Here is a 15,633-nt window from a genome sequence, read left to right on the forward strand (position 1 = left end):
TTATGGCATCAAACAAAGGCAAGGGAGTTGTTGTAGAATCTTCCCAAAGATAAAGGTTAGAACCCTAAAACTCTAAAACCAACCATGAAGAAGAAGATGGTACTGATGGGAAAGAAAAACAGAGAAGATGTGGAAGACGAAGATGGATCTGTTGGTTTCGACTCTGAAAACGATGGTGAAGAGGAAGATGAATCTGGTAATTGGGGTTGTGCAAATATATGGGATAATAGAACATTACTTGCGACGAAAATCTGGCATAATAAAAAAACTTGCCAGATTTTCGTCGCAACTTGGCTTCTGTTATGCCATATTTTCGCAGATTTTCTGCGAAAATATGGCATAACAGAAGCCAAGTTGCGACGAAAATCTGGAAAATTGCCCGATTTTGCCAGATTTTCGTCGCAAGTTAAATTCTGTTTTACCTCATCAGTTTCATTAATGCCTATTATAGAAACGTCCGGAAAAACTTCTTTAGGTGCGTGCAGATTGGGGGATTTTGTCTTCTTCATCCATCTAAGGTTTGATAAAAAAAAAATGGTAGAAACTACAATTTACTTTTAGTAGAAGTGAAGAAAGAAGAATAAGACAAAGAAGAGATTATGTCTTCTTCATCCATCTAGGGTTTGATAAAAAAATGGTAGAAACTGCAGTTTACTTTTAGTAGAAGTGAAGAAAGAAGAATAAGACTAAGAAGAAGGATGAAGATGAAGAAGAAGACAGTTTAGGTTTTCAATCTTTAACTATTATTTTTGTTAGTAGTCCACAAGTTACTAATTATTAGTATTTAAGACTTTATGGAGTTGTCCCCTTATTAAATCAAAGTCAACTAAGTCAAGTATAGTTGACTCGCATCGGGCCCGAAAATAGTTGTCCATATAAGAAAAACGGTTGTCCGCGTATTGGCCACCTTGTTGTTTGGACCCCCTTTCGTATAATTGACTTGTTGTTTGGACTCCCTTTTTCCAGAGTTGCACTTTGGACTCCCTTTTTTGAAAAAAATGTGAAGTATAACAGTTGCAAAATACTCTAGACTATTTTACCCTTCTTATTGGTGTTATTACCCAACTCCATTATCAACTACAACAAGTTCCAAGGTGGATCAACTCTTATTTAATTTAATTCTATTTCAAACCATAATTCCTTTATGCCATTAAAACTCTGATTTTAACCTCCCTTCTCTAGAAGACTAGAACTAATGTTTAATTTAGACATGTGTTATTCTCTTCCAGAGAGAGAGAGAAATAATAGAGAATGAAAGAGCAGAGAGAGAAATTAAGGGGTAAAGAGAAAGCCAACCATTAATCAACGTGAGGTTACTATATAAACGAGATTAGGAAGTTAACTATCTCGGAAAACCATGATCGGCATCTGAAAACCCTAGATCGAGATTAACCTGATCTAATTAACAATTTGCGGCAAATTGGAACCAGTGGAAGATATAAAGAAGAAAACACTTTTGCTATAACGGATGATCAACTAAGAACTAACTAACTAATCTTTTCTGTTTTCATTACTTTCTCTCTCTAGACTTGATTCATGTTGTATAAATAAGATTGAGAAGAATAGTAGAAATCATTTTTGCTTTCAAAGAGGAATCATGAATAAAAGACATTCTTAGAATTTGTTGATTATCTTTTTCTTCTCAGATTTTTCTGATTCCTAGGTTTCTTCATCTTTAAAGTGATGGGATTTGATCTAAAGAGCAAAATTGTGAGTGAGATTGTCAGAAACATGAAGATTTAACCTTGCTTTTCATCTTCTCTGTATTTGGTTATGGCTATTTGGTTATGGCTATCAGACTTGATTTGTATTTGTACAATGTAATGTTTATTATACTGAGTTGTTAGCTGTGACTTCTTGCTACCTTGGTGGTCTATTGATTCTTAGTCCTGAGAGTCATTCGGGATATTATCATCATCTTGTCATCTTTTAGGGAGAAAGAGATGATGCTTGATCATCATTCAATTCAGAGAAAGAAATGAAGCTTGGGAGCCCAAACTGCAAAATTGATTATTTAAGGATAAAGTGGGAATATTTATAAATATAACTTTAGAGACGGAATATTCTCGAGTGATTCCGTCAAAAGGGAGTCCAAAGTGCAACTCTGGAAAAAGGGAGTCTAAACAGCAAATCAATTATACGAAAGGGGGTCCAAACAGCAAATCTCCCATTAATAAGTGACTTTATTTACTTCTTTCAACCAAAAAAAAGTGACTTTATTTACTTGGTCATGACTAGAGTTTAGGTTCTTTCAATTTTCTTTTTTTTCGTAGTTGTTGTGGAACGTGGAGTGTGGACTTGTGGCCAAATCTTTAAAAAGTTATAACTTGTTATGTTTTGTCGCCAACAAAGAAAAAAGTGACCAACCAAGACCACATAAGATATAGTATATGATATGTTATTCTACAATAGAGATGAGCTAGGGTTTTTCGTGAGGGGGTGGAAACCATTCAAATTAGCAAGGGTGTTCATTTAGTATCCGAACCGACCAAACCAATCCGATCCAAACAGATTTGGGCGGTTTGGACACCGATCCAATGGTTATCCGGATTGGTTTGGATACTAAAATATGAAAACCGAGTGGTTTGGTTCGGTTTATGGATTTGTTTGACGGATAACCGAAGAAACCGAACCAAACCATTTATTATTACTTTCTATATATTATATATGTGAGAATATATGATTCAATTGTTTATCATTTTTTTTCTTCCTCGAATGTTGATAAACTATGTCGAATTAATCAAGTACATGTAGACTTAAGAGTTTGTGAGATAATACTATTTTTTAGCACGTTCGAAGTATAATTATAGCTAGTTTTAAAGTTGAAAATTCGAAAGTTTGTTCTTGAACCAAACCGTTCATGCATAGTTTGGTTCGGTAACCGAACCAAACCATGAACGGATTGGTTAGGATTGAAATTTAGAATAACCGAACCCTTTGGATTGGACTATGGATAGGCTCAAAAAGTCGGTTATCCAACCGATGTTCACCCCTACAAATTAGAGCAATTCCATTCAAAAGTATCCATCCCCGTAAAGTAACAATACAAGTTAAGATCATTCAAATTTAAATCATTGTTGTGTAAAAATTCAAATACTTGTGTTTTACTCCATATTCTTATCTTCACCACTACCGCTTTCAAACACCCCCGACCGCCACTACTACCAAATTTCTCTCCCTCCATCTCTCTCCTCAAACTTCCTCTCTGTTGACGGTTGAAAGATAACGTGAGCAAAGTCCCTCTTGTTTAGAGAAGGGGAGTCAATCCCTCCGCAAGACATACCGAGATAGAGATGAGGAAAAAGAAGAGAGTGGACAAAGAGATAGAGAGAAGTGTTGGTGATCGGGTTGGTTGTGCTCGAAATTGATAATTGTGATTAGAATGAGTGGTGGTGGTGGGAGGTAGGGATGGTGAATACGAAGATTGTGAAGTTTTTAACTCAAAATTAATTGTCTTTTACATCAACTAGGATCAAATCTCAATCACCAAAGTCAACTAATATTGTATTCCTCTACACACACCTTAAAGAAACAAATTTTGGGTTTCTAGTCCAAAAATCTACCCCTAAACACACATTTAGTCCACCCTAATATTAATATAAGATTTTAAGCCAAAATAATAATTATAATGGATATTTAGTCCAACTTAGTTAAAGTATGTTTATATGTCAAGATTAAAGTGTTTTTCTGTTTATTGATTCTTGTTTTGTTTCATAAATTACCTGTTATTTATTGTTAAAGTTTCATACTTTATTTCATTTTTTTCATACTTTATTCCATTTTTTTTTATATGTGTTATACATAACACGTTATGTATCAACAATATTTCTTCAAAACGGAAAAGGACTAAAAACCTATTTTCTGAGAAGATTGGATCTTAAACCCTTTTTGAACTTTATTTTGGACTTAAAACCCATGGACCCTTAAAGAAACATCATTTACTTCAATTATTACATGAACACCCACTAAGTAATATCAAAAAATTGCGAACACTAAACTGCAGTTTAGGAGACGGAATTGACAACCTTTAAAATCTAAAAGAAGGGGATTATCAACATGATTAAATATCCGTAATGTAATAACATAAAGTTTTGTATTTTTACGAAAAATTCATAGAGTCATTTTACATAATACATTGACACATCATGAGAATACAACATGAATTGAATACGCCTATATATTGTCATTTAATAATCCTATAATAGGTCATCACATATAAAGGTCTTAAAGACAATCTAAACTATCTTTACTTTAGTTATTCCATAGTATAAACAATATAGCTCGGAAAGGCTAAACTACTGCCCAAAAATGCAATCCATCACTTTTTAGTCTTTAACGACAAGGTAGCCAATTAATTGATTCCATCACTAGAAATACAAATATATAGTCATAAAATACGATATTTGACTAGAAAATGAAAAATCATGGCCCAAACATAATGCAGAGTAGAAACTGAACATGTTATCTCAATCATTAAACCTATTTGAAGCTTAATTAATTTTGGGGCCTTGTAGCATATTTTTATTGTTGAACTGCATATATTTTTTTGTAACATTTTTTTTTGATGAAGAGAAATTCCATTAAAAAAACGTTAATTACAGGTCAACTAAACATCAGAAATAAAAGAGGGAACATCATTCCAAATTCTTTTTTGACAATATGTACGACCCCATTTAGCTAAAGCATCTGCATGAGTATTGCAATTTCTAGACACATGAGAAAAGATTATTCTTGTGAATTTGTCCTTGATGTCTTTAATCTGGTGGATGATTCTTTGTGACTGCCAGTGAAACCCTCCTCCGTTGTCATTGAGAGATAGAATTAATGCTTGATTATCTCTTTCTAAGTGCACATGAAAGATTTGTAGTTGAATCGCCCATAAAAGACTAGATAATATAGCCAAGCTTTCACATTCTTCTGCGTCTTGTCCTCGTATGGTATCCGCTGCCGCTATAATGAAATTTGCCTTCGCATCTCGGATAATGTATCCAATCCCAGCCGGTTCATTAAGACTGACAAATGAGGCGTTGACGTTGATCTTTAAAAATGGTGTCGATGGAGGGCTCCATGTTTGAATCTTCGTTTTTTCCCTGCATTTAGTTGTAATACTGGACTCATTCTTGAGTGGTGTGGTCGTGGTATTTTTAATTCTCTCGATCATTTGTAAGGGATTTTGCTTATTCGTCGTAAAGCAATTCTCACATCGTGCTTTCCAAATAAATCATAGAATTTTAGCATAAAGGTTTATTGTTTCTTCCTCAAGAGGTTTCCATTGTTGAATCCACTGTGTGGTAGTAGTGATGTGATCCGTTCTAACTTGGTAGTGAAACCAAATGGCTTTAGCGAATGTGCAATGGAGCATCACATGGTCAAGAGTCTCATCCTCATTACAATTAACACATGAGTAATTATGCCCAATAAATCTACCAATTTTTGCTTTACCCGGTAAGCTATTAGTGCAACATTTCCATAGAAATAGTTTGATGCGAGGAAGTGTATTCATATTCCATATAAAGAACCAGTTTATCTGGTCTTGTACAGTGTACACTATATTAGTTCTTAAATAGTTATACATAGATTTGAGTGAGAAATTACCAGATTTAGTCAGAGTCCAGATGGCTTTATCCTCTAGGTCAGGATTAATGTTGATGCTGAGAATTGCACTGCATATATCATTATTAAAACATGTATTAACGACGTTTAAATCCCACATTCCATTCGTAATAAGTTGAGATACCTTCTTCAAGGTAGAACCGTTGTAACATAGGTGGCATAGTTTTTTTTTGTTGAAGAGGTGGCATAGTTATTATAGTCAAAGGTGGTAAGGCAATAGCGCATAAAAAGTGGTGGAGTATATCTGTATATGGAAGGAAGGAGATGGGAGATAGGGAAAGAAGAAAATGGGTGGAAATAGAAAATTTTGATGAAAGGCCCAAATTTTGGGCCCAAATACAAAAAAAAACCCAACAAGGTTTATTATCTCACCCAAAACCCAATAATCAAATAATAACTCATATCAAACCCAAATACACATCCTAATGTGCAATCCGGGCCCAACTCTTATCTCTAAGATTTCATATTTTCTTCTAAACCCTCTTTTGCCCTCCTATATATATCCAACAACTCTAACAAATCATATCTTTCTCTCTCAAAAATCTGATTTACTTTCTCTCTCCAAAATCTGTTTCACTTTATCTCTCTACCTAAACCGAAACACAAACCCTATTTTCCACCTTCTTCTCTCTACAGTCATCATCTCTTCGATCATCATCTTCGTTTTCACCTTTCTCTCTCTAATATTTTCATCATCTTCGTTCAGTCATCACCTACAGACACAAACCGAGATACAAACCCTCTTCTTCATTCATCATATCGATTCATCTTCTCCAGCCATCAACTTGTTCGAATCACCATCTTCTTCTCCTATAAATCCAGGTAACTGTTGATGATGAAACTCTTTTTTATGAGATTTTATGCTCTTGTTCATCCTTCTCGTCTAAAGCTTAGTTTCTGAAGTGTCCGTACAGTTATTTCGCTGTCCGTACATTCTTTTTGTTTCTGGTATAACTTTAACGTTTGTGTTAACATTTACTAAAATTTCTAAACATTTGGTTACATGTTACAAGTACTTTATCATGTGTTAACACATTTGTTTCATAGCTATTGAATTATCAGTTTGACCAACATTTGATAGAATGATCAGACATTGCTTCTTGGACCACCTGATTATACCACATATTCGAAGCATTCAGTAGAATGTTATCCATCATTTTCACATAATTTCACACATTTCATATAATTATACGACATTCTCATTGATAACTGAACATTCATACGCATGTCCAGACATTCTCTATGGTGCCGCGACATTACACTAGATGTTCATACATTTGTTAACCTGTTAAGGCAATTAATGATACTTTCATAACATTTTATTCAATTTTGCAGTATGGAAACTGAAAGGTCACTTTCTACATCTCAAAATAATGACAAGAAGTTAGTATGTGACTCATGGGGCGACGTAGTTACGGAGATTGGGCAAATATTCCCTGGTGGTGTCAAAGCTTTTCGACACGCTCTTGGTCGATATACCATTGCAACCAAGAACAACTATAAATATATCAAGAATGAACCATGTCGTGTGACTGCCGTTTGTTCCAAACCCGGATGTAATTGGAGAGTCCACGGGGTTGCACCATTGGGATGTAAATCCGTGTTTCTGTTGAAAGAATACGAACCGAAACATGATTGTCTCGATGTTGTTCTCAAACCTGCGGATCCCAAACTCTCTAGTAAACTTGTTGGCAGCCTAATGGATGAAGACATCAGAAAACACCCAAATTGGAGTACTGCTGAAGTTAAAGAAAAATTTCAAGACGATTACGGTGTTGAGTTGAGCTATTACTTTTCTTACGGTGGTAAGAAGGTAGCCATGGACAAAGTATTTGGGCAGGAGGGTGATTCCTATGCAAAGTTGAAGTGGTACGTAGATGCTTTGGCGACTACTAATCCCAATAGCATAATTGATTTGCAAATCGAACCCACTACCAATAGATTTGTCCGAGTTTTTATTGCGCTTCACGCATCTATCCTTGGGTTTCAACACTATCGTCCTGTGATCTATATTGATGGAACATTCGCCAAAACTCGTTTTAATGGCTGCATTTTAGCTGCGGTTACCAAGGACGGAAACGACGGTATGTTTTCATTTTCACATCGTACGTTAACATTCTAATGTTCCTGCTAACACTTGACAAAATTTTAAGAACATGATCTACACTGACGCTGCATCCAGTGAGATGCTGCGTCATTTATTGATGTCACTCAACATTACCACGTATGTTTAGACATTTGATCAATTGCTAATGCACTATTGCTTTATGAATCAACAGCACTAATTTTGTATTATTATTTTTTTGTTAGGTCTTTTCCCCATTGCTTACGCAGTTGTGGACATTGAGAATGATCATAATTGGGATTGGTTTCTGCAAAATTTGAAATTAGTGGTGGATCCGATCAAACGTTACACCTTTATTTCGGATAGACATGCTGGAATTCTAAAAGGCGTGAAGAATGTTTTTCCCACCGCTCACCACTCATTCTGTGCTTGGCACTTACGATGTAATCTAAACTTGAGAATACGTAACGGGGCGCGCCAGTCACGTTATTTTCAGAGTCTTATGTTTACGGCGGCACGTGCATTACCCGAGAGCGAGTATCACGCAACCATTGAACAAATGGTTGAGATGGGTGGAACCAATGTGGAGAGGTTTTTCCAATCCCTTAATCCGGAATCATGGGCAGATTCCTTTTTCCCCGGAGATAGGTATTTTGTTTACTCTTTTTCAGTTGAAATGTTGAAACACCATGAACCTTGTTACCGGCACACTTTAAGTTTACCAAGTTATTTTTTCACATTTAATCATAGCTTCTGTTATGAAAGGGCATTCTTTCTAGTGTTCCGTCATTCGGATAAATGTTGATACATTTAGTGCACGGTTCTAACACAACATGATGTATTATAAGCATTCCGTAAAATGTTGTGACAGACGTTATAATGTTGTCTTACAGGTATGGCGCCATCACTTCCCAATTGTCTGAGAGCTTCAACAACATGGTAAAGAAAGCCCGCGTTCTCCCTATTACAGCATTGTTGGATGCCATAAGACAGAAGATTATGAACAAGATGACAAAGCATAGAGACGCCGCTATTGGATGGAATACATTTCTTTGCCCATCCATTAACTTGGAGCAACAAGCGAAATACAAAGTTGCGGAGACTTGGAGATACGTCGAGGCAGCCCCACTTATTTATGAAGTATATTCGACTCCACGCCATTCCGTAAATCTTGGTACTCTCACATGCTCTTGCCGGCGTTGGCAAGTAGATTCGCTTCCGTGTCAACATGCAATGTTATGCATCAACAAGACTCGGGGTGATAGTACATGTTTTTACGATCCGGTCTGGGGGTGGAGGCTTACAGAAACACATACCAACATTGTGTTTACCCCGTTCCAAATTTTGACGAACCCTATACTTTTGATCCATTAACCAAGACTCTTCCTCCACTAGTTAAAAGGGCACCAGGGAGACCACGTACAACACGGTTGCAGAGTTCCGGAGATGTTACCAGGAGGAAAAGAATATGTCGCAGGTGCAACCAACCCGCTTATCACAACAGTGCAACATGTCGGGCCCAACTGTAGTTCTCATTTTTCTAAATGCTTCAACATCAACGATATGTCTCAACATGTAACAGACTGTCTGTACATTGTGTTGAATGTTTTAGTAAAATCTTTTGGTATTTAGTACATATTTTGTTCTCTTGTGAAAATGTTATAACATTCTACAAAATGTTCAGTGAATGAATCCTTACATGTCTTACTATTATTTACAATGTGTCAACATTATGAATTTTTTTGAATACATTCGTATTAATGAAGGAACATTATTACATATTTCTCAAACATTTGTCAATTTGTCCCAGCATTGAAAGGAATGTTCTAACATATCTGTGTATGTTCTTCCCTGAAACAAACTCTAAGGGGACAATGCATGTCACACATGTTGTTGAAGAAAAATAATAATATATTCAAATTTACTTCATATTGTTTTAACATAAACATCCCATCCAAAATCATTGTATGTTGTTAACATCCCAAAATAATTTACAAACCATATTTGTTTGTAATCTAATCAAGAATGAAGTCGTTTCGGGTTTAGTGATATGAACATAACCCGTTACCTGAACAACTACTTCATTTTTGATTAAAAAAGATCCTTTACAAAAAAAAACATACACAGGGGCAACTACTTCAAGCTCGGGCCATCCTCCAAGATATCGTATTCTCTTTCAAAATGTTGTGGGTTAGCTTGGCCCTCTTCCTTTGTGCCAGGGAAACCCAATCTGGGTTTTGTGTACGCTGTTTGGGTCCTGTTGTCGTGCACGAGCTCTTCAATTTTCAAAATGACAAACAGACCGCAATCCGGGCTGTTCAAGACACAAACGAAATGTTAAAGCATAACCAATAATGTTTCCACAGTCACAGACAATTCTGAAACATAATATTAAATGAGACTACATTATTAATAATTACGTGTGTTTTTATCAATTGTCTAAAAACATATAAGTTTTTGTTCCAACATTTCCCGGAATGTTGGAACATGTTCAAACTAATTAAAACATGCATCATAATGTTGGAACAAATAAAGAGTGAGAACACTTACTTTTCTCCCTGAGTAGGGAATTCTGGCTCCCCAACGACATCTGCATATTTTTGTTGGGTTCCAAACATTGTGAATCCCACCTCTTCCATTACATCCTCGACATATGCCGCGTACTCCCTGGCATTTTCGTAACACTCCTTGGCCATCTTCTTATCAAATGACATTGAATCATAATGGGTCCACCGATGGAGAAATACATTATATATCAATAGTGTCCAGTGCCCTCCCTTGCTGTGTCCCCCGTTGTTGGTTGGCAGATTGGTGCACACACAAACAATATCTCCGGTTTCCCAACATTATTACTCAACGTACGATTGAGCATTTGTTCGATTGAAGCTTGGTTGACCTCGGACTTTATCATTGTCTGTCGAACAAATACAAAGTTATCAAAATGTTCACTCATATAAAAGATGACGATAGGAAAACATTCTAATCACTTAACTTACATAGATCTCTGATGGGAGGCATAGCACACACTTTTCTTTCAATTCCTTGTGATTAGTGACGAAGGAACTGGCCCAGTTGATTATTTGTGAATCGCACTCGAGATTCATCATCAACATATCGAGCTGCTTTCCACATATGTCGTTTATCCCGTCACTAAACCAGACTTTAGTACTGGAAAATTTGGAAAAAACAGTGTCACCTTTTCTAATGATAGGACATATCAGGCAATGCTAGGACATTACAGTAAGCGAAAATAAATGTTACAACACAAACAAGAATGTCCAAACATTATTGTCAGTGCATGAAAATTACAGTAACCTACTCGTACCTTTTGTCACTTTTCCTGAGGAATTCTTCCATCAGACCCTTTTCTTGTTCCTTGACATTCTTCCAGACTGGGCTTCTTCTCCAGTTTCCAAGCTTCTTAACTTTCTCCTCTTCTGACTTTCCGGCTCCTAACTCTATAATGTCCTCTACATTGATTGTTTTCTTTTTCTCGAGTTGCTTTGCTTTCTCGGTCAAAGTTCGGGTTCTTGGCTGAGTTTTTACCCTCTTAACCAGAGAGTTTTGTTTGTTTTTCTCTTTCGTTTGAACAACTTCAGCCATTTCAACCTGTGGCTTATTTACAAAATCGTCTTCCGAAGAACTTTCATTCTCCACGATCTCGTAGTTTTCATATACTTTGGCCACTTCACAAACCTCTGAAAAGAAAGCTGAAGGCCAAGTCAGCTGAAAGTCTTGTTCTTCCGTCTCTTTTTCACCTACATTCAAAACACTTGCAAATTGCTTTTCACCTGTCCCCACCACCACACGTTTAACTAGTCAACATTCGATAGAAAACCAAATCTTAACAAAAATCATTCTCCAATTCTTGATCAATATATATAAACGTTATCACGGATGTTCCAACATTTTACGTATTTATGCGGAGAAGAACACTTACTTGTTTGTTTCTTATTTATTACTTAGCCGACCACTCTACTGTCGTTCGTGGTAAAAGACAGTCTTCAATTGTCGTGGTAAAAGACATCGTGGGAGTACGATAGAACTCTTTTACTTACCGTTTATCAAAAAACTTGTAACGATGGCCGAACAATTTATGTTCATACCAATCATCTGACAAGTAAGTAAGAATTTCAGAGAAGATATAACGATTCCACACAAGTTAATACGTTGGTTAAAATTAAATAAACTAGAAATAAAACCAACTTAAATCTAAAAAAACAATATTCATTTCTTTTATAAACGTAAACTGATGAAAAAACATAATGTTAAATGTTGAAGCATGCTGGTATTTGCTTCAACATTTGAAACTTCTTCTCAATCAAAGACAGGAATGTCAACAGAAGTAAAGAATTGCGTGAGCATTTACTCACTTGACCCAGCAACTTGGCTATCTGTCTGCTCCTGGTTTTGCCCCTCCCCGGAAGATTGACCCTTTACCAACTCATCAGAAATTGCCTTCTTACCCTTGTTGTCTATTTCTGCTGGTCCTGTTTGGGCTTCGGCATCACTTTCTTTTTCGTTGCGGGGTTCTACGTTTACTTGTTCCGGATTTTTTGGGGCTACTTCCTGCTCCACTATCTTCTCTCCACCATCTCCACTCTCCACCTCTTCTCTAACCTCCCCACCCTCCACCTCCTCTCCAACAGTCACCTCATCTCTACCAATCACCTCGTCTCGAACATCCACCTCCCCTCCGACACCAAAATCAAATTCCAATACATCATTTTTCTCTCCTCTCTCTCTCTTCATCCTCTCCAACTCCTCTTTTAATACTTCTCTCTCTCTCTTAACCATCTCACACTCTCTCTTAACCAACAAATTCTCTTCTCTCAACCTCTCCACTTCCTCCTTCAACTTTTCTACTTCCTCGTCATTCATCTCCACCACCACCCTCTCCGTGAACTTTAACAACTCTTCCTCTTCCACAGACTCCGCCACCAACTCCACCTTCACCTACAAGGAGGGATACATATGGTTATTATCTCAACACCTCTTAAAAAAATGCATGCATTTAATTAAATGTGTAAACATTCATGCAAATGCTCCAACATTACACACACTGTCACTCAGACATCAGTTATGTTAGAACATTTATTCAAATCACAGAGACATTATAAGAAATGTTAAAACAAATTACCTGCTCCTCAGAAATGCTTTCCAGCTCTTCTTCCAGTCCCTTAAGGAAGAATGGCTCGATCATCCATCGAGCTATTCTAGGACTTACACCTACTTCTCCTACCAGGTCCTCATGGATCCTGGTGTGCATGCAATACCAGTACTGCAAATAAATTAAACACTCTTAGGTCAGAAGTGTTTTTCTGTAGCATAACAAGGATGCTAAAACATTTTATGAAATTCCCAAACATTCTGCAAAATGTTTTAGCATTAGATATCTACCCCAAGTTAATGATGAAACATATTAGAGAATGTCAGAGCAAACTAATTTGACTTTTATCATTATAAGTAATTATAAAGCATTTCAGTGCATGATCAGGAATACTTACGGGCAGAAGAGTCAGGCAGCCTGAAGCTTTGGTCGGGTCTTCCTAGTGCTTGTTGATTCTCTCCATCATGTAGGAGTGAATAGCTCTCGGCCATGAAACTCTATTTATCATTCTCTCCGTTTGGAGATTGTGATAAAAAGTCCCGACCACCGAGGAGCCGGCCGCTGAAGCAAAGAGGAAGGTTGCTGCCATGTACATGATCCAGAGTTTCAAGAACTCAATGGCAGGAGCCTTTGTTCTGGCAGCCACACTCAGTGCCCTTTCGATGCTCGGGCCCCCAAACGATGCAGACTTCCCCTCTACAATACAGTCTTTGAAATACTTGCTAAGAAACTGGTCCTTAGCCACATCTATGGTGACATTTGTGGGGAATGCTTCGTAAACCTGTCCTTCCATGGGGACTCCCAACAGCAAAGCAACATCTCCGGGAGTGAACTCAATCATCTTCCCTCCGATGTTGAAGGCTTGCCTCTGTTTGTCGTAGCAGTATAGCAGATCATAGATGGCTTTGTTAGGCTTCTCCATCACATTCTCTTTTCGGAAAGTATTACTGGTCAATGCTTTAAAGAAGGCCCCGAAGGGTGAAGCAAGCAACATCGTCTTTTGCTCGTCCGTAATATCCATCATTGATTCCCGAGCCACCTTAAAAACTGCTTTTAAATTACATTTGTAATTAAAAGCAGCTTTCTTCTTCTGCTCTTTAGCCTCTGTTGGTTTTGGTTGAGGCTCCACCTTGGCCACTCTCGTCTTTGAAGTAAACCCTCGATGCTTCACACAATCAGAAACAGATATGTCAGGACATTCAACAAAATGTTCAACACTAAACTGAATGCTACATCACTTTAAACAATGGCAGATCATTTTGGAATGTGTCTACACAATAATGAAAGATAACTATTTGGAGTAACATTTTACAGAATGACAACACACAAACAAATATGCCAAACCATTATATGGAATGTCAGAGCACAAACATTAATTACAGGACATTGTCAAAGATGTGTATACAATAACATACCTTTGCTTGTTGAGGACTAGCAACTTTTTTGCCTTTTTTGCTAGGCCCAGCAGAGGATGACTCTTCCGCAGCCCTCTTCCTAGGGCTAGCCCTCACTGGCGTCTGTTGTATTTTTTCAGGAGCATCTCCTTTCTTTGTGTTTGTTTTCACCATCTTTTTAATCTGCAAAATTTGTTATGTTTTGTATTACACACCCACATGTTTCAAACAAACACAGAATGTATGTACACAATCAAAATGTCTTAACATATACTAATTTCTTATACACAACCATGAATGTTAAAACAAACACCAATAAATGTCAGCACAGAAACCTAAATGTTAAAACAACCCTAACCTACAAACTTGATGAAGATTCATAAACACCCAAATGACCTTTCTGTGAAGATGCATGCTTCCGAAATCACAAACAACTATCAAAATGTCTAAACATAATCTAACATTTCTTCAACACAACCCAGAATGATTAAACAAATCATTCACTTCATCAACAAAGACAGACCCCTAAAAATCAAAGACAAAGTACTAAATGTCTCCACAGAAACCTAACTTTCAGGTCACAACCCTAAATGTTAAAACAAACCTAACCTACAAGCTTGATGAAGAACCATAAACTCTCAAATGCTTCCGAAATCACAAAACAAAAACCAAAATGTTTTATCACAAACTGTAGAGCAACTTAACCCTAAATCTTTTTTGAAAACAACCCAAAATGTTTTCTCAAAAACACAAGATCAGACTACTGAACTTGAAATAATAAACCCTAATTGTTTGAAAACACCCCCAAATTTTCCCAAAGGCCTAAAACTGTACCAACAAACAAAGATCTGAAACAAAATACCCCAAAAATGTTCTAACAATCCTAATAATTTACCAACAACAGAGAGAGGATCAAGAGTTAAAAGAAGAACAGAGACGTACCTGTGTTTGAAAGAAAGCGAAATAGAGAGAGAAGCACAAGATTCGTTGAAAGAGAGCGAAATAGAGAGATAAATTAGTAGATCAAGTTGCTTAAATAGCTTTTCTAGTGAGAGAATCGCCGGTAACGTTTCGATTTTAGGGGTTAATGGCCGAAATCGTTTCGCTTGAAAAAGAGATAGAGAGAGAGAGACGGAGAGGCAGCTTTGAATGTTAGAAGATAGGAATCGTTTGATCGAGATAGAGAGGAGAGATAGAGAGAAATCGTTTGAATGAAGAGAGAGAGATGGAGTGGGTTTGTGTCTAATCAAGAAGGTTGTGAATGAAGAGAGAGAGCGCGGTGACCGAGAGAGAAAGAGAGAGGCTGGTCAGTCTCGGGTCAAATCAAGTCAGGGAGGGGAAGAGGGCAAGCTGTTTGGGCGGGAAATGAGTGAGGGATAAGATAGGGAACAATTTCTTTTGGAGGGATAGAGAGGTAATCTAACATTTTGGGTTTTTTTTGAAATATAATT

At 37.0% G+C, this 15,633-nt stretch overlaps 2 protein-coding genes across 2 annotated transcripts; both read right to left on the minus strand.

Moving 5' to 3' along the window:
• Positions 1–9,568: 9,568 nt before the first annotated feature.
• Positions 9,569–12,492, minus strand: LOC147543660 (uncharacterized). The gene is made up of 4 exons (XM_086636560.1): positions 11,004–12,492; positions 10,675–10,846; positions 10,229–10,592; positions 9,569–9,992 (listed from the first exon to the last, which is right to left on the minus strand). Exons 1-3 carry the CDS (start codon positions 11,279–11,281, stop codon positions 10,434–10,436), a joined length of 609 nt encoding a protein of 202 aa, XP_086492686.1. The 5' UTR covers positions 11,282–12,492; the 3' UTR covers positions 9,569–9,992; positions 10,229–10,433.
• A 392-nt stretch (positions 12,493–12,884) lies between these two features.
• Positions 12,885–14,361, minus strand: LOC147543661 (uncharacterized). Its single transcript, XM_086635028.1, has 3 exons — positions 14,204–14,361; positions 13,186–13,953; positions 12,885–12,959 (listed from the first exon to the last, which is right to left on the minus strand). The coding sequence occupies exons 1-2, from the start codon at positions 14,354–14,356 to the stop codon at positions 13,228–13,230; spliced, it is 879 nt and encodes a 292-aa protein (XP_086491154.1). The 5' UTR covers positions 14,357–14,361; the 3' UTR covers positions 12,885–12,959; positions 13,186–13,227.
• Positions 14,362–15,633: the final 1,272 nt, after the last annotated feature.

Source organism: Eschscholzia californica, unplaced genomic scaffold (assembly GCF_041429995.1).
Source record: "Eschscholzia californica isolate CP2 unplaced genomic scaffold, dmEscCali1.0.p SCAF_4, whole genome shotgun sequence".
NCBI classification, from domain to species: domain Eukaryota; kingdom Viridiplantae; phylum Streptophyta; class Magnoliopsida; order Ranunculales; family Papaveraceae; genus Eschscholzia; species Eschscholzia californica.

Coding starts and splice junctions, on each gene's coding strand:
- LOC147543660 (XM_086636560.1), bottom strand. CDS start 11,281: ATGGCTGAAGTTGTTCAAACGAAAGAGAAAAACAAACAAAACTCTCTG. Junction 10,847..11,003: donor CTCAGGAAAAGTGACAAAAG/GTACGAGTAGGT, acceptor CAAATTTTCCAG/TACTAAAGTCTGGTTTAGTG. Junction 10,593..10,674: donor GCCTCCCATCAGAGATCTAT/GTAAGTTAAGTG, acceptor TTTGTTCGACAG/ACAATGATAAAGTCCGAGGT.
- LOC147543661 (XM_086635028.1), bottom strand. CDS start 14,356: ATGGTGAAAACAAACACAAAGAAAGGAGATGCTCCTGAAAAAATACAA. Junction 13,954..14,203: donor CTAGTCCTCAACAAGCAAAG/GTATGTTATTGT, acceptor GATTGTGTGAAG/CATCGAGGGTTTACTTCAAA.